Source organism: Onychostruthus taczanowskii, unplaced genomic scaffold, assembly GCF_017590055.1.
Source record: "Onychostruthus taczanowskii isolate IOZ18803 unplaced genomic scaffold, ASM1759005v1 scaffold75, whole genome shotgun sequence".
NCBI lineage: Eukaryota > Metazoa > Chordata > Aves > Passeriformes > Passeridae > Onychostruthus > Onychostruthus taczanowskii.
The window spans coordinates 3,483,949-3,509,523 of NW_024505339.1; the positions used below are offsets into that span (position 1 = coordinate 3,483,949).

Sequence of the window (25,575 nt, forward strand, 5' to 3'; positions counted from 1 at the left end):
AATCAGCAGGAAGAATTGTCTGTGCTTTGATTAAAGATCCTCTAAAAATACACACAAATATTTAAATTTACTTAATAATATCACTGCAGTTACAATGTGTAAAATAAGCACAAATATCTTGTCAAGGATATGGGATGGATTGCTGGCTTTTTTTTTTGTTTTGTTTTTCTTAGAATCACTGTCACATTTGAAAAATCCCTTTAGGTTTTGAGCAGTTACAACCCCAAAATGAACAATCTTCCCTCATTCTACACCACTGCCAAAATCACAGATTTCTGTATGTTTGTTTTCTTTAGAGCGCAAACAACCTCAAAAATTGGAGACTGTTCAGAATTTTTACTGTATCAACATTCATATTCCAGATTAATCTTTAGGAGCTTCTTTCCAGAGACACTCAGCATCTCCTCCTTAACCACAGAGAGAGCTGAGGAGCTCAGTAATTTGGAAAAATTAGGTATTGATTGATTTCTGCCCTTATTCCCCTTATTTCTACTGTGTCTTTGTCCATCACTGTAAGAACCCATAAAAGCTTTTCTCTAACTCCCCCCAGTTTATACCCAGTACAGCAGCTTTAAGTCAGTTTGAAAACGAGAGCACAGCCAGAATTCTGTGTACAGGTGTCAGTGCACAGGCACACATCAAAGGGAAATCACTGGCTCCCAGCAGAGCAGTGACAGACCCCAGCCCCTGCCTTGAGGAGCAGAGCAATCCCCCAGGGACCTGAACAGGGGTCGGGGAAATCTCCCACTCCAAAGAAGGGAAAGGCAGACCTGTTCCTCTCACAGCCCAAAAGCTTGAGTTCACTGAATTATCTGTGCCCTTACCCAGTCTGACCTGGAACTGCTGCTGTGGAGTGTAAGACAACATCCTGCACGGCCTTTTGAAGGATTTATTGCCAGGAAACACAATGAATGTGTCCACCAGGCCAATAATCTCCAATTTACTATTTCTTACCAAGCTGCTGATGAATGCCTCCAAGCACATTAACCAACAGGCACTCAAATACAACAATATCCTGCTTTCATTGTCAAACCACCTGTAGCACCTGGACAGTGGTTTATGGGCATTATTTAGGGATGGAATCTGCATTAAAATGCAACCTTTTGCCTTTCTCAGTGTAAAGGACATGCATGTTATGCAAACTGACTGCAGTAACACAGCATTAAACTGGGAGATGTATTTGGAGAATGCTTTAGATGCTCTTGGCTTAGAAGTGAACACAGGTGATGTGACCATTCTGTGTTAGCTCCTCAAGCAAAATATTTCCTTCTGGCTATTGAAAATAGCATTACATGGTCTTCGATAAAGGCAGCTGACGTCCTTCTATTCAATAAAGGGAATGAAAATTGCAAAAAGCATGATAGAGAAGTGTTTATTCTATATTTTGAGTAGGTTTTACTTTTCCCAGGAGCTATGCCGAAGATTAACAACCAGGATGATTGCTGTCTTTATAATAATGTATTCAATTACCAATATGGTTTTCTCTCTTCCCAATTTGTTCCAGCTTTGCTCTGAATGGAGACACCACTCCTGTCAAATGGCAATCATGTCAGCACTTTGCAGCTTCACTTCAGAGCTATCAACAGCATCAATCTTGCTGACCCCACTGACAAAGCAGCAATAAAAAAAAAAAAAAAAAAAAAAAAACAGGCAGAAGGAAGAAAAGGAGGGAATGTGAGACCACAGAGGATGGAAAACAAACCAGGGCAAGGAGAACAGGCAGGTGTTGTCCAAACCTGCACAAGTTCATTATCACTTCATGTGGGCAGGCCCCTGGGACACAGAACAACCTCCTGGGCTTCAGATGGAGTTGCCTCCCTCCCTCTCCTTTCCCTTCATTCTGTGGGACACCCAAAAAGCAGGCTCAGCCCCCAGAGCCCCCAGGAGTAGGTCAAGGAGCTGGATGACAATTTGGCACTGACCTCTGGCTGTGCTGGAGCTTTCCTGGAGCCTCCTGTGCCAGCAGGTTTTATTTTCACATCACTGCTGAATATTTAACTCTGCTCAATTTTCTCCAACTTTAGCATCCAGTTGTATTGGATTATGAGGGATGCTCACTAATATGACTGACAGATTGCCTGTCTACACAGAATCCAAACTAGACAGCAAAATGACTTTAAATAGTCCTCCATGGCAAACCCCAACAACACCAGGTATGACTGCAAGCCCTTGGAGGACAACAGAGCAGGATTTTCTAATTTAACCTTTTAAAATGTTATTTGCAGAAATACTTTTCAAATTCTTTATTTCCCTTTCAACAGTTGAGAGTTTAAAATGCTGCTGAAATAAAACAGCTTCAGGCTTGACTAATGCTGTACTCCATGGTAAGGAACTATTTGATTATTCTGTTTTGACAGTTAATAGAACAGATTTAGTATTTCTATAGAAGGGGAGCTGGAACTGGAAATATTAGTTTTGTGTTGCTAATGACAATTCCTCAACATTTCTACTACAGCAGAATCCCTGAGTGGATGAAAAAACATCCTTCCTACATAAACAAACAGCTGTAGGAGAGAAGAGAAGAGAAGTAAGGAAATGCTTGGCAACCTTTTGGACTTGCCTGGTTTTTGCTGCAGGGCTAATTCTGCAGGTCTCAGAACCACAAACCCAGCATTTGCCCAGTGAATAATTTCAGCCTGCCTAGACCCTCAGTGCCAAACACTGCCCCTGCCGCTCCTGGGGAGGTGTAAAGGTCACCCTGTAACCCTGCCTGCTGTCCCACCTCACCCAAACTCCTCAGGGGTGGCAGCCTCTGCCCAGCTCCGTGCTGCCCCAGGTCTGAGCCACGGCTTCAGCTGGGCACTCCTGGAGCAGGAAGCTGAAACCAGGCACAGCCATGGAGCAGGGCAATTCCCCCTTCTCTTCCCAAAGCACACAGTTTGTGCCAGCACTCCTGGGCTGCGTGTGTGAAACTTTGGAACTTCCCAAAAAGAGCTGGTTTAGTCTCCTGCTGTTTTCCCCAGGCTCAGCTCCTTTTATGGCTCTGGGTGGTAAATCATTATTCCAGGGAACCTCACTTTGCTCCTCCAGTGCTCTGCAAACAGCGAGGATGGGGCTCTCTGGCTCTGTCTCCTTCCTCATCACTCTTCCTGCTGGCTGCAGCACCTTCCCAAGCCATGGGCTGAAGCTTTCAGCAGGAGTTTATCTGATGTTATGACTGAAATAAAAGCTGTGGGAGGAGAGGTCTTTATGGGCAGGACGCACAAATACATCGTAAGCCTCACGAATTTAATCCAGGAATGTTTTTTGTTAAATTTGTTCCAAGAAATGGTCAATAATTATGTCTTCCACAGGCCCTGGCCATGTAGGTTATTTAAGGGTACTGAATACAGCTAAACTTACTCAGTCCCACTGCTATGGAGGTAGAAGGTGCAAGGGATCAGGAATTAGCTAGAGACAATGTGAGTGTAAATGATAAATAATAGAAGTTTAGCTCATACAGACACCATACAATATGTGGACTGAAAAACAGTAACAAAAATGTTAAGTTTATCCACCACACACTGCCAGAAGGATTGTTAAACACTGCCCTGGGTGAGGACAGGCACGTGCCTGGCAGGTCCCACCACTGCCAGCTCCCTTGATGGCAAGGCAGTGACAGAAATCAATCCAACAGGCAGCAAGACAAATAAGTCATCTGTATCACAGCTAAAATATGGTGTTGATCAATAACAGAAAATGAACTCGCACTCCTTTGCCAAGAAAATAGATTATTTAATCAGAGTACAGACAGATAGAGATGTTACATAATCAAAAATAGCTCATGCTGCTATATTTAGTGGCCACTGTGTTTTAGAGAGGAGGGCAAAAGTACACCCATTATCAGCTACCAGCCCCCTGCTGAAATGGTTTTCTGATGAGTTAAGCTGCTCAGACATGCTTTAACACTACCACACTGGATATTTAAAACTACAACAACTATGACAGTATAAAGGCAACAAATAGGGGAGAGACAAGGGAGTCACTGCTGTCCTATGGACAGAAATCCTCAGGGTTAAAAGGATCAAGTCCCAGCCAGAGCTTATACACCAGGGGATCTCCAGCAGTCATTTCTAACCTGCAGACTACCTGAAGTTTTCCATCAAAGGATGGAACATTAGCACAGCACATTTGCAGTTTATGACTGGTTTCCTTTCACAGTTATTGCTGTGATTTCTTAGCAATAACCGGTGGAATTGCAGGAATTTGCAGAACACACAGAAAATCACTGATCAGGACCATCAGCACAGAGCTCACTTGATAGCACTGCAGCCTGCCTGGCCATGGCACAGCTGACAGAGAGCCTTCCTCCACCCCTGAGATCCACAGGGACTTCATCAGAAGGAAAGTCTGCCATGGATATTCCCCCAGATGTGAACAACATCACCACCTGATCACAACAGGATCATCTCTCCCCCAGCTTCCCCACCCAACAATAAACACTGGGGAAAAGAGTGCCATGAATGCTGAAGCCAAGCACCTCTAGTTTTTATGGTTTCAGGTATGGAGAAGTTCAAGAAAGGCACCAGAAAAACCAATAGTTAAACTAAGGGCTTCCACCCTCTTACATAAAAATGGAAGAAAACTCCCTGTTCTGAGCTAGAACATGGATAAAAAGAACATTTAGTAGAATAGCCAGTGATTGAACTTGGTAACCACACTTTCTTCTGTTGTTTTAGGGTTCCAACCCAACAAGGAATTACAGAAATTGGGATTTGCATGAGATTTATAGAGCTGCTTCACATGGGTGTGCAACCACAGCAGCTCTTGTTTAAAGCAGTCCTGGAAGGTGATTCTGCAGGACCAAAGCTTTGCCATGTATTTTTCCCTGGGATATCCATTTTGCACATCCAAAGGAAGCAAAAACTTCATGAAGAAAAAAAATTTTCAGTGAGCATTTTAGAGAGATAAGAAAACAAACTGTCTAAACAGGGATCAAAGGTGCTGTTTCAGTGTAAGATACATTAAAAACCCTTCAAATGTTCAGGAAAGCCAGAGAGGAAAGAAAGCACTATGTCCATTAATACTACTTCTAATAAAAGATAATTATAGCTGGCTCCAAATGTTAACAATTTAATAGTTACAGGACCTAAGTACTGTAAATGACTAATGCAGGCAGCAAATGTATTTGCAGCAGTGTGCAAAACAAAGCCCTTAAAAGTAGATAGCTCTGGGAAAGGAAGGATAAACTGCTTTATAACATCAGCTCTGAGCACATGACATGAAGAAGGGCTCTGTAATATCTTCCTTTGGTGACTGGTGACAAGAACATGTCCTTGATTTACCAAGATGATGAAAAACCAATAATGCCCAAATTGGGAGTGCCAGATACCTGCATGATTCCAACAGCAATGTTGTATCTTTACTGTTCTTATCAGAGTGATACATGATGGGTGATTTTTTCTATTTGCACAAGAAGTCACAGCATACTTTCAGACTTCATCCATATGAAAAGCCAAGGAAAGGCTGCTGATGAATTTAAGTGACTACAAACTGGAATAAGCAACAAAACTGCTGATTATTTACTACCCAAAACTTCCAGGTTACATTCTCCTGCCAGAAATTGTGTTGAGTAATGCTTTCATTCGATTTGCTCACGATGTTCTCTGTTGATGAATATATCTGATTTCATGTAAATGTGATTAAATAAATCAGACAGTGTAAGGCTGTATTGAGTCTCAAGAGGTTCTAATTCAAGATGTGCAATACTTGCCCCAATAAGCACAACTGAGCTAAACCTTGTGCATTATTACCTTCTTAACCTCAGAAACCCTCTGCTTGCCTCATTGTTGTTAACATGGGTGTAACATCAGATTCAGCATAAATTACCCACACTGATTCACAGGTATGTGAGGACTGAAGAGGAAGGGATGGGAAATGAAAAGGAGAAATAAAGAAGGTGGGAAAATTCCTTCAAAACATCTTTACTTCCTTGGAGCTCCCAGCTCCTGGCACACAGAGGGAGCAGGTAACATGGAGTGAGTGCTGGGGCTGACATTTGCAGGGAGCAGAAATCCAAGGGAGCAGCTCTGAAACCAAGGCTGTTGATAATCAGTTGCCTACATGTGATGCTACACATCTGATCTTACACAGTACAAGTGTTAGACCTTCACCTGCCACACAGAGTTCAGGTCACACCAATCTCTGAGCAAGGAACATCAGCCAAAGAACACAGTGAGCCCACGCCACATATTCCTTGCAAATTAAAAAAGGTTTTTTGGAAAGGTATTAGATGCATGATTCAGAACAGGAACTGTGTCTACAAGTGGCAATGCTGCCTTCTTCTGTTAGTCCCCACCAAACTTGTACTGGCAAAATGACTCTGCCACCTGCAAAATGACTCCTGGGGGTGACAAGGTTGTCACTTCCAGCATAACTATCCTACAAAACTGGGTTTTCTAGGCTCTAGGGGGCTTTTCCTGACTGCCATTTACTCTCTGTGAAATCAAGTTCAGATGGACCACCAAACCCCTCACTTGTCCTAGAGCAGATCAGCACAGAATCACAGAATGGCTTGGGTTGGAAGGGTCCTTAAGGATCACCTTGTTCCCACCCCCCTGCCGTGGGCAGGGACACCTTCCATGTGCTCAGGGCCTGCTCCAACCCAGCCTTCAACACTTGGGTCACTTTTTGTTCATGCCAAGTGCACCCTCTGCCAGGAGGCAGGAATTTTACCCCTTTGAGTCAGTCCCTAGATCTCTCCTGGAGTTTGGCAGAGAGGTGAAGGATCCCACAGCCTACACACTCTGTGGGAACCACCCCTGGAATTGTAGCCCATGGCTGGAGCTCTTTCCACCCAAGGAACAGCTCCTGACTCTAAGGCAAGGCTGAGTTTGCACTTAACCAACGGATTAGGGCTCATCCATACCCCAAAAGGGCTTGTTTGCCCTACTGCAGACAAATTCTGATATGAACTGGCAGACAATGCACTGGCTGAATGCTGGAACAAAGAGGCTGCTGGTGTCTCCAGCAAGTTAGGGACAACACTAAACAACTCCACTTGTAAGCAGAACATTATTTTCCCTGATATCATACACAGAAGCTGCTGTTTAATTAAAACTAAGCTGCTTAAGCCATTAAACTGGCAAATGGCTGTACCAAATGACTTGTCATTGTTAGCATTCCAGCAGCAGGAGTTGTTTGTTGTCACTCAGATGGCAACTTCCAATGCTAATGCACATTTCCCAACTGGCTCCATGGATCTGAACCAGCCCAGGACAGGGAAGTTATTAAAAGTGCTGCTGCATATTACCAAGGAGTACCTTCTTCAAAGACACCCACATTGTGTACTCTGCTGCAATTTAATTATTTCAAACTTGTGCCCTAGAAATATGAGCCATTCCAGGCACTCACTTGCATTTTAAAAAGCAGAACAATCATTTCTGTATCAATTCTGGCTTTGAGCCCCAAGTTTAAGCAAGTCCAGATAAAACTCCTGATTTAGATCTTGTAGATCTCAGCATCAAAATCTATAATAAAAAGCATAACGACTACAGCAGCCACTTTATTCTGATTACATGCAAATAGAAAAATTAAAATATATTTTTAAAAAATCAACATTTTATCTTGGGTCAGTAACAAGAATAGATCATTCTGGCCATGCAGACAACCTTCAAAGCCATGGACAGTGATCATCCAGGAATCCAAGTGGAGACATTCCAAAGGATTCTGTTTGCTTATCACTTGGATTTGGGTCAAGACAGGGAGCATCAGGCAGAGGTGTCTCTGGAATCCATGGTAGGACACTCTGCCTCCTCTCCTCTGCTATCTTCCCTTCCCCTAAATGGGAAGGATTGTGGTGAGGAACAGAAATAGTTAAATTAAATTTGCCCATCTTTTTATTTCCTGTGAGTCATGTTCTTCAACTCTACCTGTCTGCATATAAAAATCTACAACTCATTAAATAAATATTTCCACTTTGGTTCAGTATAAGCAGAGGACTCCCACAATAAAGCATCACACAGGTAAAACAATGAAAAAGGGTAAAATGATTAAAACTGCCTATCCCAGTGCCCTGGGATGGGGCAGTCAGTGGTAACACAGCATTAATATTATGGCAGATGCCATTTGCATCCTTTTCCTTTGGTGTGGTCTTCAGGAAAGAAGAATATTTCCATTCATCACAGAATGACCTAATGGATGTCCAAATGAATGATCAGCAAATGCATTTTATGTGCTTCTATTTATGTACCTTTATTTTCACAGCTACAATGCAAGCACCAGAACAGCACTTCCACTTTCCTACCCAAGGGCTGAAAGACTGCCCACATTAATGAAGTCTGGCCTTACCCTGTGTGCCCTTCTCACATATGGCACAACTGAGTCATCCCCCTTGGTTTAGGTAGTGTGCTTGACACAACAAAAATAAGATGTAGAGCTAATTACCACTACAGCAATAAAAACAGGAGTGTCCTTTTCATAAGCCAGTCTCAAACTGAATTCCTACCAAAATCCAGTGGTTTTTTTATAGAAATGAAGTTAATAGATACCTAGAACTACTGAATGAACCAACAGGATCTCTCTGCATTTAGCAGCAAGCCTTGAAAACCTTAATCTTGTGAGTCAGTAATAACAGTGGAGGAAGCCAAGCCAATCTTAGGTCTATAATAATAAGACAAGCTGCTTAAAAGACCTCCTCTGAAACAAATGTGTAAATGTCTCACCAAGGCTGAGATGCTGATTTAAGATTAGACAGTGTAAATGTACTTATTTTGGTATCAGTAAAGAACAATTTGTGTTTCTCATTCACAAAGGTTTAAGGCAAATGGTTTAACAGCACTTGAGTACAAGCTCCTCACTAAGTCTTTCTCCAAATGCTATTGGCACCTCTGCCTGTCCTGTGCCCCAGCTAATTCTCTGTGGCTTTCACCTGTTCTATCACAATTTAAATACATCAGGCTCCTTCTTCATTATCAAGTTAAACATCCAAATACAAATTTTCCCTTGACAAAATCCTGCCGAGGTCCCCGATGAGGCTGTGACATTGCTGCCAAAAAGAACCAGCCAGAAAAAACCCCAGGGCTACACAGAGACAGGGGAGGATTTTGAGAGCAATATTCCTCCAGATAATGCATTAGGAGTGGTGTTGTTTCAGAAGTGAAGGACTGATACAGAAAAGCTGATGACCAGCACTGCAGCACTAACTGAGGAAAAGCAAAATTATCATTGCCACAACTACAGAAGAATAAAAAGTCCAAACACTAAACCAAGTCAGGTGAAGAGGCAGCTTTACAGCAGATGAAATTCAACACTGATAAACAAGTGCTAATGCCCTGAAGAGTATTTGGACTACTTTTCTCCACCTCTGGGCCCTCCACTTCTCGCTAGGTAAATCAGGAGATGGACTAACAGAACATCTACATCTGATCACATTCCAAACAGAGCAAAATCCCCGTGGATGGACTATCATGATTCACTACATGAACAGCTAAATGATCCAATCTGGAAGAGCAGAAACCTATGGCAAATTCATCTCTATGATGCATTACAGAGCTGATTTAATCTTTTTTCCCTCTCTGGCCATCGAGGCTGGGTCATTATCAGAGCCCAGACAGTGGGCAAGACAGCGTCCTTTTATCCACTACAGAATGACTGCAGCGTTGTTGAGCCCAGGAAAAGGGAACAGCCTCAAAAATTCCCACTATTAAAAGAGGGAAAACATCCCCTAGATAATTCTGGGAGTCAAAATCCTAGCTGTGTGGGTGCATCTGGAACCTTCATCCCACGTGTGTTAATCTACAGGGAAATGAAGTGCTACACCCTGGGTAAGGCAGGGGTTAATTCCGACTGCTGTCGAATGCCCCAAGTCTGTGCTCTGTTCATCAGAGCATTAAATCTGAAAGCTCAAGAGAGTAGTGCAGCCGTGCTGCAAGGGCTATGTTATAAAGTTCTGCATTAAAAATTCATATCGTAGGCTTGCCACAGTACTCTGCTCTGGCTGAAAGGAGAGCTGGCGGGGAAATATTAGACACCCCACTGTCTTTCTGGCAATTGGAGACATTCCTCAACAAACAGCACCTCAGGAAGGGAATGAAAGGGCAAACAAACCGTGAAACAAATCAATGAGTTCAATTATCTCTCTCTCTCTCGGAAAGGAAACTTTTCATTTTTAAGGCTGTTTCATGAAATCTTTTAATGACGGCCCTGCACACGGGTGCTGGGCACTCTGGCTGCAGAGCTGGCTGCTTGGCAGAGCTTTTTATTTGTTTTACATGAGACACAGATTCCCAAACACAGAGGGTGAAACAGAGAGCAGGGTACAGGGATCTCTCTGCAGAACAAGAACTCTACTTACCCTTTACATTACCACGACCACGTGGGATGAGAGGCTGTAGAAATTGTTCCCACTTTCCCTGAAGTGTCTCCAGCAAAGAGTGAATTTAGATTTATTAAGATGGTTAGTTACTCCATGGTTAAGTTATGTGCTCCTCACTACTGGTTAAGGCTGTGTGCATTTCACAGCGATTTATGGCAGCCCAACTGGTGGGTGACACAGTTCACAAGGATGGAAATGGGTGGTATACTTTTATGAAAGCCATATGTGCCCCTCAGGTTATCTGCCTGATGTATTCAGGCAGGTTAATAATCCCCATCCCATAAGTTAGGAAACACATAGGAAATGAAACATCAGTAAATACAATTTCTTGAGGAAACCATGCAAAAAAAAATGTTACCTGCTCACAATCCTCTCCTACAACTCTGCTTAGCACCAACTGTAATGGAAAGATCCCCTTTTCCCAGAGCTAAATTTTGACTCAAAGGAAGGGAAAGGAAGAAAATAGAAACCATTGGACAAAAGTTGCCATGGCACTTCATCTGTATGTATATATATATATATATATATATATGAATACATCTGGTTGTTAGTACAGTTGAAAACCCAAGTGACTTCAGCCCTGCAATCTGGGTTTCGAGGGGCTCAGCCCCATGAGGAGGGGCAGGAGGGCAGAAATTCATCCAGAGGGTGCAGTCCCCAGGGAACCCAGGAGATTTATGCCCAGCACAAAACAAATCAACACCAGACTAGCCTAAAGCCCCTCACTAATAAAAACCTGTGTGGGGGAGGGAATAAGCCCCCACTATTCAGCTGAAAGTTCATTAGTTCCATGAAGGAATGAAGACAGGCTGGAGAGCTGGTGATCACAAGTAACCAAAGATCAGCTTTTAAAAGGCACTGAAAATCTGCTACAAAAGGTTAGTGACCCCAAGGCAGTGCTTCAGTAAAATTTAATTTTTGCTCAAAATTTCTTACAAACAGGCACTTGGAGCTTGCAAGCAAGACTTGATCAGCTGGGCTTTATTCTGGGTTTTCAAGCAGCTGCATCCAAGCAAAACAGGGGAACCAGAAGTCCTTTCCTCTGTGTACTGCCTTGATTTCCCATTTTACTGGTTGCCTTCCAGTGTTCCAGCCCCTGAGCGATCTCCCTGTGACTCAGTTTCTCAAGGTATTAAAACTCTGGGAGGCAAGGCACAAAATCACAGCCTCTGCTCTGTTCTGCTCCTGCAGAAACACCAGAGAAGCGTTAAGGGTTAATAATCTCAGGCTTACAGGATTTGTGTATTATGCATTTGTTTATTTAATGCTTTACATGAATGCTAATGAAGTTATTAACAGGCCTGCATGTTGTCTATTGTTTTTCTTGGGTTTAGTGTCTGCACCATCCTGCCTTATCCCTTCTGTTCCACGAGCTGGCCAACACCCAGCTCTTCCAAATCCCTGCATCAGTGTTCTATCCTGGATTCTCAGCTTCCTGATCAAAGACAGTATTTTTAAAAACTCATTTGTTAAAACATTATCTTTTTTAAAAATCTCATCAAGATAAAACAATTTTATTTCCCTCACACCAGATATCTTCTGTGACACAAAACTGCAATCCCACATGGCCTTATTGTCTTTTAATTAGATCAAAGATATGTAAATGAGACAATATTTCTTAGGTCCCATTAAACGATGTCTCCAGGAGGATCAGAGGCAGGACACACTCCTCTGACATCCACACCCTCACACTGACCTGCCCCATGCTCCAACTGCTCCTCAGGAAAGTCTGATATACTGGAAATGCCACTGTTTTATGGCCTTATTGCTGCCTGAACTGCCCCAAATCTGCAGACTAAAACCCCTTTTCTCCTGCAACCAGAGCAGAGGGCAAATGCAGGGTGCAGGTGCTGGGGTGACTGCTGCATGTCCAGTGCAGACACCTCCCTCCCAGCCCTGCCTCTGCCACAGGCATGAGGAAAAGGGCTCAAGGGAACTCAAAGAATTACATGGGACTGGGCAGGAGAAATAATTGAGAGTTTTAAAGCAGGGATGACCTGTGCAGCAGTGTAGGCACAGGACTTCATTCTGTAGCCTTTACCCTGAGAAATGGGAAGACCCCTGAGTTCCCAACATCAACAGTATGAGCTGATGACACAGATCAGAAATACCTTTTATTTTTAAAGCAGCTGTGGAAAGGATAATATTCCTGCTTCTGCAGTCAGGTGGCTGACAGCTGGGGCATCACAGCAACATTTTAAGGCAGGGATGGGTTCAGACCTACCTACACTTAGGTGTAGGTTTAATGAGTTGCTGAAAAACCTTGCTAATGAGGAAACAGCATAGGGATACTTCCAGAAGGCAAGCTGTGCCAGCTGCAGCCTCTGACAGTGATGGCTCACACCTTCCTGTTCTTGGAGAAGGCAAACAAAAAGCCCAGCTGAAAGCACTGGGGGAATGTGAAAGTTGTCTGTGTGAAGCAATATGGGACTGGGGAGCAGGGCTGCCAGCTCTCACAGCAAACACCTGGATCTCCAAAGGGACACAAGATCCAGGCAGAAGAAAGAGTCTGTTTTCCAGGATACAGAGTTTTAGTGCCTGGGATCTCACAAAGTTTCCTGAAGTTCCCTTCTGGTTCAGGACGTTCTCATCTCTTTCAATAAAGAGGGAGCACACTGCACTTTCCTGACTCCTTTCTCTGCCTGCGTGGGAGTGGGAAAAGCAGCTGGAATCCATCCCTGGAGCACAGGGAGAGTTTCCAGTACACACCAGGGCAGGAAATCACCCATTAAACACATGGCCAGGTAGAGACAAGCACTGCAGCACCTGTCAGTTTAACTCAGCACCTCCTGCAGAGCTCTGCTTTGGGGCTGGGGATGGCCAACCCCACAGGGCAGGGCTGAACCGTTTGTGTTTGATGATCCCAGGGTTCCTCTGCTTGCCTCCCCCTGCCATCCCAGCCCTGCAGGAGCTGGAGCAGGCACAGCCACGTGCCCTCCTGCTGTCACAGACAAGGCCCCACCAGGAAGCAGTTCTGCACCAAAATAACTCTGCTGATTTGCTACTTTGCATTAAAAAAAAAAAAAATTAAAAAGAGACTGTTGTAATTCGCAGACACACATGAAAGAGCTGTGTGGAATCCAGGCTCAGCTGACTGGCAGATGCAAGCCCAAGGACCCTGTCCCTGCTGGGGGCAGATGTGCCTCTGCCAGGAGGTTTTCCTTCCCTCTGACTTGCTCCTCTTCTTCCTCACACAGCCCTCTCAGGCATCTTCAAAGTTCAGCTGCCACAGGTGAAAGGACCTGCTGTGGTGAGCTGGCTCAAAAAGCTGGAATGTCCTTTGGCTGGCCTCACAGGGAAAGCCAATCCTTGCTCGAGGTTGGGATTGCAGGACACACTCGTGGTCCCTTTGTTTCTGGAGCCAGGAGCTGCACCAGCCTGCAGAGGTCTGGCTCCACAAGAGCAAGTGGGGACAGACAGGACAGGGACACAGGGACACTGCTGCCCCTTGTCACTTCACACAGATCCTCTCCACGCAGCTGCATTCCCATGGAGAAGGCCTGGCTGCATGGGATGACCCCCAGCCTGGCTGGCACAGGAGCCAAAGTGCTTTGCATTTATTTAAAGATTTCCATCTAAGGATCTCATGTCAACCCAAGGTTACAGATAACAGGGTGATGACTAGAATATGCTGGAATACCCTAAGGCTATGTTTTTCTACTTTGGGTTGTTAAATAACACCAGCTTTTAGGCTATACTAGAAAAAGGAACTGAACAGTCTCACTGGAGGTTAAAACACAAACAAAATAAAAGCCCTGAGAGGACCTAGGGCACTTTGGTGCTGTCAGACAGTTACATTAACTAATTTGCAAGCATTACAAGTCTAACAAAAGAGGCAACAGAGCCCAGCTAGCACGAACTCCTACTGACTCCAATGGCTCCATTTACATGGAGTTCTCAGAAATGCAGCCTTAGAAATGAAAAATGAAAATAAATAACCCTTTTGTCAGTTTGCGGTCGATCATTTGCATGTCTGCATATTTCTAGACTCCAGCCAAGGCTTGACTGTTGCCTTTGGGCATTAACCACACTCCTTGTGCCTCAGTTTCCCTATCCAAAAGTAAAGGTTAATGCCAAGTGTTTTACAGGAACACTGAATTCTCTTCCCATACAACTTTGCAGCTTTTCTGGTGTGACCGTAGCCTGAACCAAAAATGTGACAAAAAGGGCTGGTTTCACATGGGCTCCCAAGCCCTCTTTCACACCAAAGCTTTTGCTCAAAATAAGAAGCAGATCTCCAAAGTATTTCCATTAATCTTCGCTTCTATGTTTTTAAGCAAAATAGTAATGTTATAAAAGTGACTTTCAGCCTGGTGAGTTTTACATAAGGCTTAAATGTTAAATGCAGACAGAGCTTTCTGTAAGATTCAAAACATTTCATTTTTCTTCACTTTTTTTTTTTTCTTTAAAGAAAATAGTTTTCTGTAACATCTTCCCTGGTTTTTCATCCTCTCATTGTCACCAATCCTGGGATTTCTGTGGTGGCAGTAGGACTAGGAAAGTGAGGGGAAAACTCTGAAAAGAGACATGGCCTATGAAGTTCTCCATCTCCTGTTTTTAGGGAAATCACTTTAAATACAGCAATAATTCCAAAGCTGAGCATTAGAAGTTAATGACTCATCAAAGGAACAAGAAATAGGGAACTTTAAGACCTTAAAGGCACAGTAAATAGAAGCTATTTCATGTCATGTCCAACACTACCACCCTAACTGCAGTACTTCAGGCTCAATGGGGGGAAGCAGCATTGAGATCATTTATCACAGTAATTATGTGATGCTGGAGGGAACACAACTTTATTTTTTATTCAGTTTGACCCTGAGCACCATCAAAATGGAAGACTACAAACATCTGAGAAGTGATATATTGGCACCAGCCAGCACTTAAACAAGAAAGATTTGTTAAAAAAAATTAAAGTAAATAATTCAATTCTCACGATATATTGGGAATTAATCCCCTGAAGTCCAAGTCAACTGAGATTTGCCCCAATATAATAGAAGATTTCACATGAATACTTCAATTCCACCACGTAACTCCAGGCAGAAATAACTCCTCAGGAATTCTCTAAAACTTCTGGTCCCCTGTCTCCAAGCCTAATCCTAGACTCCTTCCATGCTGAACAGCACATCTGCAGAACTTTATTCTACCCTGATGCCTGAAGTACAGGTCTGTTTGATAATGTGGAAGAAAAGCACAGTTTACCCCAAAGAGCCAAAAACCACAGGCATCTCCTCCTGTTCCCATTGTCCTCCTGTGTCATCCTTAGCTGTGCTGCCAAAATAAACAATAATCAGTCTGATCTATGGAAGGACAACAATTCTCTGCCCATGTACTGGAGGCAAAATGTTTTTCTACAAGTTATTGAAAGTAGCTGTGTTTGGATGACTGCTTCAGTAAATATGAAAAGCTCCTTCTCTGTTACATCCCTGTGCTACTTTTAGAAGGACAAAAAGTCTGAATCTTACAGAAAATCCACTGGTAATAGAACTGGTGACGGCAGAGCTGCTCTGCCTGACAACCTTAACCTAAACATTTTCTGGTTTGTGTTGTTTATGAAGGCTTTTTATTGCAGAACTGGGGAGGGGGATGGGAGAGTGGGCAGTACCCAAAATCCTCACAAGACTACTTAAAGCTGGCTGGTGAAAATGGAGCATTTCAGTGAAATTCGATATTTTCTTTCATCAAAGGCAGGGAGCCTCAACCCACATGTTAACAGTAATGTAACAAGCCTACTGTATGTGCTGCAACCCAAGGTCCTTTTCCAATTAGAATTCATTTAGGTTGGGGGAGAGCAGGGGCAGGAGCAAAGAGGTGGCTCTGGAATTGATCTAAAACTGGAATCCAACCATTCCAGCTGGGAACTCAGCTGGGAATCCCAAGCATTTGCTTGGATTCTGCAGCAAACCAGAAGTGAAAGAGCACTGTTAGAGAGAACAGCTTGTCCCTGGAAAACTGAGGAAATGTATACAGAATGTTTCTTTCTCTGCAAAAAGAAAGAAAGAAAAAGTCTGTTGCAGTAGAAAAAAAACCAAACAATCCCAATATTCTTTAATTTTGCTGAAACTCAAGTCAGAGTTTGCTTTTCAGTTCCAGGTCTGATAGAATCTCCAGATCAAACTCATTAGTGTTGGTTAAACCCAGTTTTGCTGATAGGAACGTGTGGGACAGCAAACAAAATCAGTGTCAGGCCTCAAGAGAGGATGTGCCTCTTTAATTGAAAAAGGCAGAGTAATCATTCATTTATTTAACCCAGAGATGATTATAATCTGAAAACCTTGAAATCCTCTTACACAACAACTGTTTTGGCAAGCCCCTCTGTGTTCCAACAAATATTAAACTGTGCTTGCCATTTGTCTAAGGAATCTTGTATTAATAAACATGAAGAAGAACACTTTTACCTCCCACACTCAATGACAGAAGAAAACAAAGACCAGCTGTATTCATCAATGGATCCTTGTTCTGCACATAAAGGCTAATTACATTTTACTTCAAGCCTACACATGGAAAACTTTGCTCCTGCCATCTTGTCAAAGGCAGCTTCTGATATTCCAGCTGACAGACTGCAATGACTGCACATAATAAACTTCTTTTTGTCATTAACACCTTCAGTGCCCGGCCTGGAGCTGTGCTGGGGCTCAGGGAAGGGGCAGGGGCAGCACACACCCACCTGCTGGGAATTCTGTACCTGGGGATGACAGAATTGCACTGGAAATTTTAACTCCAGCCACTGATCTCATCTGAAGGTGCCTGGCTGTGCCTCTGTCCCTCCCTTTGCACGTAGAGTGCCTTGAATGGGACGTTGTGACAAGATAAAACAAACAAGTTGACAGAATGATTCCCAACTTTTCAGATCACTACAACTGGGCTCCAGGATAAAATCCAGACTCCTTAATACTGATAATGAAGACTTCTCACTCTATATTTCTTTTGCTTCTTGGGGTATTTTTTTGCCTCGTTTGAAAGATTTTCAAAGTTTCAAGTAGCTGAAAGACAGCTTTATTCTGAGACTGAAAATCTTAAAAGCACTGTTAGCTTTTAAATATTGACAATTATCTGTTTTTTTCCTGAAGGCACTCCAATTCATCTGCATCAAATAAGTGTCTGTAAAACTAACAATTCTGGCCTAAGATAAAAATCACATGTTTTTAAAACATAAAATTAAAATTGGCAATACAAGTAGCTTTTCAGACTTAGATCAAAAGAGGGCTTCTTTTAAGAAAAGAATCAAACTGTCTTTCACCCTTTTTATTGGTGTTTTTTCAGCCTTTCTCCCAGTTTTTACAATTAAAATAGATGACTCAATTCCACTGTCTACATTCAGTTCCCTTTTCATGTTCTTCTAGATTTCCATATTGCAAAATTTGGGCTACAAACACTACAGACTGTTGTTATGCAAGAACTGTTCCTGCCATAAATATCCAAAACAATGATAAAATATTTCTGCTGTTATTAGGACCTACAAGTTTGTTTTCACAGGACATCAGTCTGGGAGATAAAGTACAAGCTTAATGACTGCTTCAGGATTCAGCTCCATGACCACTATATTCCAGACCCAGTCTCCATAATCATTCTGCTACAGAACACAATAAACATCTTGTTACTGTAGATGCTACTAATTTTATGTAATTCTATATAAATTAGGTAAGAGTCATTCTCAAGATCATATAAAAAACAAATATTTCTGTGTGAATCTCCCTGAAAGAGTGAGATTAGAAATGCAAACAAATATTTTAGAGAACAGATTTTGCTCAGCATAAGATAAATTACAGCACTTAGGGAAACACTATTAAAAAATGAAGCACTCTGCAAATAAACACATTAAAAAGGGTGAGAGGTTATTAGGTTCAGTGCCTGCAACCACTGATCTCTGCCTGTTCTCCCACAAGTGACTGCAACATGAAATAACAGCAACAATATCAGTTATGTGCAGGAAAAAACAAAGTCGGTCTGCAGGAATTTAAGGCTCCATCTGAACCAGCATCTGTTTACATCCCTCAGAGAGGGATGAATCAATGAGGGAACAGAAATACTTTTGATCCCTTTTCATGGAACTCATCTTAACATGGAGCTCAAAGGAAACTGGACTTCCAGAGCCAGACCAAAATTCACCTGAAAGATTATCCTGAAGGACATAAAAGGTGTTTAAACTCCAAGTGCTGGTTGTTAAAACTACCATGGGGTGAACTTTGTGAGTCCAGCTGGGTTCCCCACATCCTCAGTGGGGAATCAGATCCTCAACAGGCACAGAACCACAGGGTAAGAAATTTAAAACTGGTGCCAGTTTTTAACCCTGGGCAGTGGCACAGGGAGGTGACATTGAGTCCCAGCCCTTCCCTTGAGTGTCCCAGCCATCTGAAATGGCTGCTTCATTCCCATCCCATTTCCAGACACTGAAATGACTCTGTGCTTAATCCCACTGATCATGAGAATTCCTTCTCATTATTAACTTTCCTTAAATATGAAGGGTTCAAAGGAAACCAGCAGCAGTCTGTCTCTTTTGTTGTTCCCTGCCCTGATGGTTAATAAAACCAGAGGATAATTGGAAACAGTAGCTATTAACAAGACAAGAATATATATTTTTATGACTACCTTCATGTTCTACTTGAAAACAAGGAAAATCTGCCCAAAATGCTGCTCTCTGTAATTAGGGGTGAACCTGGCAGAGCAAGGTCTACTACCCCAAAAGCAGAAAGAACCAGGGTGCCTAAGAATCAAACAGAAATCCTTTACTAAATGTAGCTTTGTTTTCACCAAGATGGGAAGATCACAATGAATACCTTATTTCTGAAACTGTCCCTATTTCTAAATAAAATACAAGAGACATACAGGGTAAGATGAAGCACCTGAGAATGAAACCAGGAATGCAGCAGCGTGTGTGCCAGGAGAAGTGTCTTGTTGGGGAGAAGAAAATATAAAAACTAATAATCTCTCCATAGGAGGCCAAATTATGACCATGTTTTCCAAAAACTTGGGATGCCTGAGCCTCCCTCATCTCATCTCTCTCCAACAGACAGATGCAAAACAAAAAAATCAGTGATACCCTGAAGGAAGACAGAGAAAGAAAACAGGGAAATCTTACTTTGCAGTAGTTTCTTCATCGTATTTTGTTTTCAGATCAAATAGCTCTGTCCTGGTTTTTTCCAAGGCTAAAAGGCATAAACATGAAGAATTACAGTACTGAAATAGAAGTATTCAGTCATAAATAAGGCTGTACATCTCCTAATGAAAAAAAAATAAAGCTATACACCTCCATTGCTTTATCCTTCTACCTAGGAAAACCATTATGACTTAGAAAAAACCATAGGGTTTTGCCTTTTTTCACAATTTCTTACAGTATTTCTGATACATTACAAAAATTTCCAGTTTCTGCTTAACCAAGCTAGACATTATTAGTTTCTTATTAAGCTGGCTAAACTGCTCATTCCTCTGAAATACTTATTGTAGTAGTTCAAGGAATAAAATTTCTTCTGTTCTCATAGTAAACAGAGCCAAATGTGTCCAGACCTGGAATTTCGAAGTGTGCAGAGATGAAAATTAATGGCAAGTCATAGCAACAGGCAAGAAACAAGGTTCACACAGCTCAGTCCAGATATTTCTCACAGTTTGGAAATGTGTGGAAGCAGAACACACATGGAGGGTGAGTTCCATAGCCTGTTGTAATTCCAGGGATGCTCTGTGTGTGCTCCATGGCCTTGTCCCTGTTATTTGCCAATGACAGCTGCAACAGGAGTGTTTGCTCTGATTCACAAAGCACATCTGAGCTCTGCTGGACCTCCCTGCATCCCAAGAGCTGCTTCACACCCAGTCCTGGCACACCCAAGGATCCTGTCCTCTCACCTCCCACCTGATCACCTGGAAAAGGTCACTAAAGCCATGCCAAACCTGTTTGCAGAGCTTGAACTTTGTGTTCAGCTTCCTCCAGCTTCGAGGCTGTCGACATCTGGGTCTCCTGCAATTTTCTGTGAAGGGGAGAGGAGAGGTGAGAGCAGAGCAAACAACTCATCTGTGCCTTGCAGATTTGGGGGATGGAGCCATTAAATGTCTCAACTGGAATGAGACAACTGCCAACACCACACAGGCTCCGAGGTGCTTCCGTGGGACCCATAAATGCTGTCACGTTGTGAGATGCTGCTCCTACTTCCTGGTCCCACTTATTAAAATTTTAACAGTGTAGCCACCTCATAACATAAGCTGTGAACGTTATAAAGAGTTGACTGCTATATAAATGACAACTTCAGTGGAAGGTTTTCTTGAGCATAATTTGTTTTGGAAATGTCACACACATTGAGAAAATTGTCACCAAGCACCCTCTGTTGTACAAAGTTAGTACAAGAAGAATGATACATTTCCATTTTAGTGTCATAATGAAGGAATTTGTTGCCATAACTGATAGAGTGAATAGATGCAGCAGCTGTTTCATCAGAGCTGTAATGGGTGCCAAATGCAGCAATATTATTAGCTACTCTTTAAGAAAACACACATATTTCAAAACAAATCTCACATGATATTTTCTATAGAACAGGAGAAAAACTTTAATATGCTCACATTTCTTACATCCACAGGCAACATTTTCTTGTTTGTGTCAGTTAAACTCATTTTTACATCATCTGACCAGGCAGCCACTGTACTCCTTGCTAAGGGCCAGGCTGCAGGAGTTATAAAACTCATCTTTGAAAGGAGCTGCTCCAACATCTCCCAGGAGCCGTGCTTTTCACAACACTGCTTTTAGGATATTCTGCAGATCTCAGAATTGTGAAATGGCTTATGAAACTACCAGCATCCTGCCTGCACTCCATAGGGTGCACAAATTTCTCCTCCAACACTGCTGACCAGGTTAATAACTATTTATAGCAAGAATCATGTGTCAGTTCCCTTCATACTGAACCATATACTTTGAGACCTCAAAACCTCCCTTACGCACACTTTTATTTGCATTCCATGACCTGCCATTTTGTTTTATTTTTAAGTACATTGAAATTGCAGTTGTTAAAACCACTACTTACAAGCTGCTTATCAAATAGCAGCCACAGGTATTGATGAATCAAAAAAACACTTTGCATTCACTGGTAGATTCTCCTCATTCAGCCCTGGATTTAAACAACCAACCCTCCAAGTAAAAAGCTCACGTGAACTGAAGGTTTTCCACGCTATGTTGAACACATTATAGCTTCAGTGTTATTGCTCCATGGAAGATATAAATTCTCAAGACAGGGAATGCAGCCTGAAAGAACTCCTTCTTTAGCCCCTTGGTTTTCTCCTGCCTGATTTATTTGCTCACCAGCCTAAAGATTCAAATGCTCTCTGATCATTTGCAAAGATCAGAAATGCATCCAAAACGTTTGGGGTTTTTTTATAAATTGATAGTAAATAATGAAAACCCTTCTTAATTTTGGCATGTAGGAAGATGCAAACCTTCCCAGGATAATTCAGCAAGACATCCCCTGTCTCAGGCATTCCCAGGGGAGCAGGGGGGGTGCATCCCTGGCCCTGGCTGTGGGTGCAGTGGCTCATCTGCCCCAGCCCAGGGCTGCAGAGCCTGTGACACACAGGAACTGCCCTGGCTAATGGAGACAGATGGGTGTCACAGAGCCAGGAGGAATAAAAGCAGGTTTGCACGCCCCTGAATGTGACACCCCCCACCACATCACAGAGAAGAGACAATCTGTCCTTGTTTCACTTCCACACTCTCCTGGGCAAAGCTGAGTATCAAATGATCCCGTGTCAAACGCATAAATCGCCAGAATCACTCAATGGATCAGCTGGCTCCAGCCACCAGTCCTGGCTGGGAAGATTAAACAGAAAAATACCTCCCTGCTCCTCCCCAACATCCAGACACACACACCCACACTCACCTCTCCTTCTCTGCAAAATCATTTTGTAACTTTTGTTCCTTTTCAAGGGCTATGTTCTCTGCTTGGTTCTTCAGGGTCTGTTCATATTCTCGGATTTTCTCCTTAAGTGCTTTTATTGTAACCTCTGCAGGAAAACAATAGGGGAAGAATGAGTTTACACAGCTCCACGTGGTTCCACAACACAAGGCTTGCTTTACCCTGTAGGCTCAGTGTGTTTTAAACTTTAGCTCTTCAACTCTGACACAAAATCAATGGATATGAGTCCCTTTGGAGACCTTTTACTCCCTAAATGTTAAATTGAACTTTAAGTGTTTAGGTTGAGAAGGATCAATGGAGTTTGCTGGAAAGCAGAGTGAAGAAGGTTCCTCTAACATGATATTTTTTTTAAAAAAGAAGGAAAAAAATCAATTGTAAAATATAATATCACCTTATTGACTAGCCTAAAATTAGCTGAGTGCTGAGAGAAGATTAATAAAGTCCCAGTGTAGGTTTAAGTATGCATTTACACACAGGACACTTCGTTCACCTGACTGTGCTCATGCACTAAGAGGCTGTTCCACCATGGTTCATGCACAGATGCAATCTCACACTAACTGAACACATATCTGGGATACAGCTCTGTTCTGCTTCCCAGCTGATGAGAAACCCAGCAGCTGGGATCCAACTGCTGCATTCACAGCAGGCACTGGAGCTCTGCATGTCCCAGTTGCTGTCGCTGCCTTGTCCTCCACCCCTGGGTTTACACACAAACATTGACTATTTTAACTTTCTGAGGCACTTGCAGCCTTCCAGGGAATTTGCAGAACCCTTCTTTAGGATAAAGGAACTCTCCTGCATTTCCCCATGCCCAGCAATGATGGGAGCAGATGCAGAAACCTGCATAGCTACAGCTCAGCATCTCCTTACGTGCCCTGATGTGTTCCTGTGTGAAAGCCCTGTGATCCCACCCACAGGAAAGGACTGAATCCTTATAGGGCTCAGAAGAGTTTGAAAAGCAGCACATCCACCAGAGTATGCTTTGTAACAATAATGGAATTTGGAAAAAGCCTTGGACTGCCAGAAGACTCACAGCAGCAGCACAGTTCAGAGTACTCACACCAGGATGCAGGCGGGGGTTAAAGACATCAGCTTATTAACAGATACCATTACTAATGCTGTAGGAAAAAATAAAAACTTTTGGATGTGAAAAGTTTCATGTTTTGCAGAAACATCTTAGGAAGACAAACCCTAATATGAAAAATAAACCCTATGGGCTTGGGGGAAAAAAACCTCAATAATATCACACAAACCCACACGTAATCTTTTCAAAATCCTGCTGTAGAGGGCTGAGCAGGGAGCTGTGAAGCAGTCAGGACGTAGCTGGTGACATGATCTGCTGTCTGGGCACTACCAAAGGCAGCTTGAGCCACTGTGACCACAAGAAAAGGGGGAAGAGTGGTAAAAATGCTTGCCAGCAAAGCAGCTGCCTCTGCCTGAAGGAGCAGGATTTTGCTGGCTGTGCAGAAATCAGCTGAGGCTCATTACTGAGTAACAGGCCGTGAAAAGGACACGTCACCTTTTTTTTTTTTCTTAAGCAAAGGGAAATTCTTCCCTGAGATCTGGGAAGTCATACAAATCCTGATCTCTTCCTGAATAAGCAAAGGATGCTCCTTTGCACTGACAGTAGGATGCTGCTCCTGTGGGCAAAGGGGGCTGCACTCCCTCCTGGGAACACCTCTGCTCCAGATGTTTATATTTTGTATAAACACCTTTATATTTTTCAGATATAAATCTGCAAAAATATTCTGGTATATGGAGAAGCAGAGAGCAAAATAATCTCACAGAAATGCGCCTTGACTAAGTTTCAATGTCTGATTTTATAAGAAAACAAACCCACAAAAATGAACACAAGAAGTGGGGGAAAGCACAAATGTGGGGGAAAACATAACTTTTGTAATAAAATCTGATTTTACCTTTAAGCACCTAACAACAGACATGCTGGACAAGTACAGCTGAATCCTCTACATTGCTTGAAGCACTAAGTGCCTTCTTCAGTGATCAGGTCAGCTACAGCTTATCAGGCACTGCCATTGATGCCAGTTTTGGAAGAAGTTCTTACAGGCACCGTAGAGCTCATACCAACCCTCCAAACAAAGAGATTAACTGATCAAAGCACCCTCAGCTAACAACAGCCTTTTCCCTGGATAGCTTATTAATCCCTGCTTGAAACTGAGAGTAAAACCACTGCACTGGAGTGAAAAACAACACAAAGGCTACAGTGGGGAAATGGAAAGGAAGTTCCTGCACACCGGGGAAAATAAAAAATGTCAGTTATGAGTGGTTGTAGCAAAAAACTCTATAAGTCAAGTGCTTTTCCACTTTGTGGGATGAACCCCTATGTCATGCTTGGATGTAGTGGATGCACAGCCTCAGGAAAACTCTGCACAGTGAACTGCAATGATTGTACATTTCCAGCAAAAAATACAGTTTTGCTTAGAGCATTACAGTTCCAACATGACATCTCCTGCAGTCCAGCCCAAATCCTGGCATGCTGATACCTGTCCTCTCCAGGGGTCACACCCTCTACATTAAAAAAATAAATCTTTCAAAAGATATAACTGCGTAGATGTTCCCTCGGCAAAAAATGAGATTTAACAAAATCAACTTAGCTGCTAACACAGCTTTCAAATGTTACTTGGGTGCAACAGTCCCATAATATAAAAAATAAATTTAAATCTCCATTTTTTCCAAATGGCAAGACAATTTACCTTTCCACCATCCAGAACTGGGCATTAAAGATGGAAATGAAAAGTCCCATGGATGGGCGACAAAGTGTACGACTGAGAATTTTTTTTTTCCTGGTGCAGGAAACTGAATCACAAGAAAACTTAAGCAGTCTTAAAGCCAACAGGCTTTAAATCTCATTGAGATTTTCATGTATTTTCATGTACTTTAGACTCATTAAAACTTAAATAATTTAACAGTAATAGCTTGTATTTACATTGCTCTATGGATGGTCTCCAGAGTAAAAATAAAGTGCATATGCTGAATGTATTCCAGTAGTACATTTAGATAAGTAAAAACAGTACAGAAAAAGTTCCATTTTGTACAGATTCATATGTGGATACAAAATACTGAATTTTTGTGTTTGTCTGCACATCCTGCAAGTACCAACACCCACGTTCAGCCTGATGTCAGTACCAGCACTGCCTCTCATAAAATGTCACAAATAACGTCAGTCAGGTGTAATTTTCAGTGCTGAAGACTTCAACCAAATATGCAGAATAACAACTCCATCCTCTGACTTGGTGCTACAGTAAATGGAACTTTCAAGAAATCCAAAGAGTCTGCCCAAAGCCCATCTCCACACACAAATACAGAAGTGGCCCTAATAGACTACTGCACTTTCTCTACTGAATTTCAATACTACTGTCATCTCTACCTTTAAGAAAT

The 25,575-nt window shown here is 42.5% G+C and overlaps 1 protein-coding gene across 6 annotated transcripts in view; it reads right to left on the reverse strand.

Moving 5' to 3' along the window:
• CUX1 (cut like homeobox 1) overlaps window positions 1-25,575 on the reverse strand; it is a 267,150-nt gene that overhangs the window by 107,652 nt on the left and 133,923 nt on the right. For all 6 annotated transcript variants that reach the window (XM_041423197.1, XM_041423196.1, XM_041423199.1 and 3 more), the window contains exons 6-8: window positions 22,144-22,267; window positions 20,174-20,250; window positions 19,371-19,437 (exon numbers count right to left, since the gene is read on the reverse strand). In XM_041423197.1, the coding sequence (XP_041279131.1) occupies window positions 19,371-19,437; window positions 20,174-20,250; window positions 22,144-22,267 (268 nt within the window). The remainder of the gene's footprint in view (window positions 1-19,370; window positions 19,438-20,173; window positions 20,251-22,143; window positions 22,268-25,575) is intronic.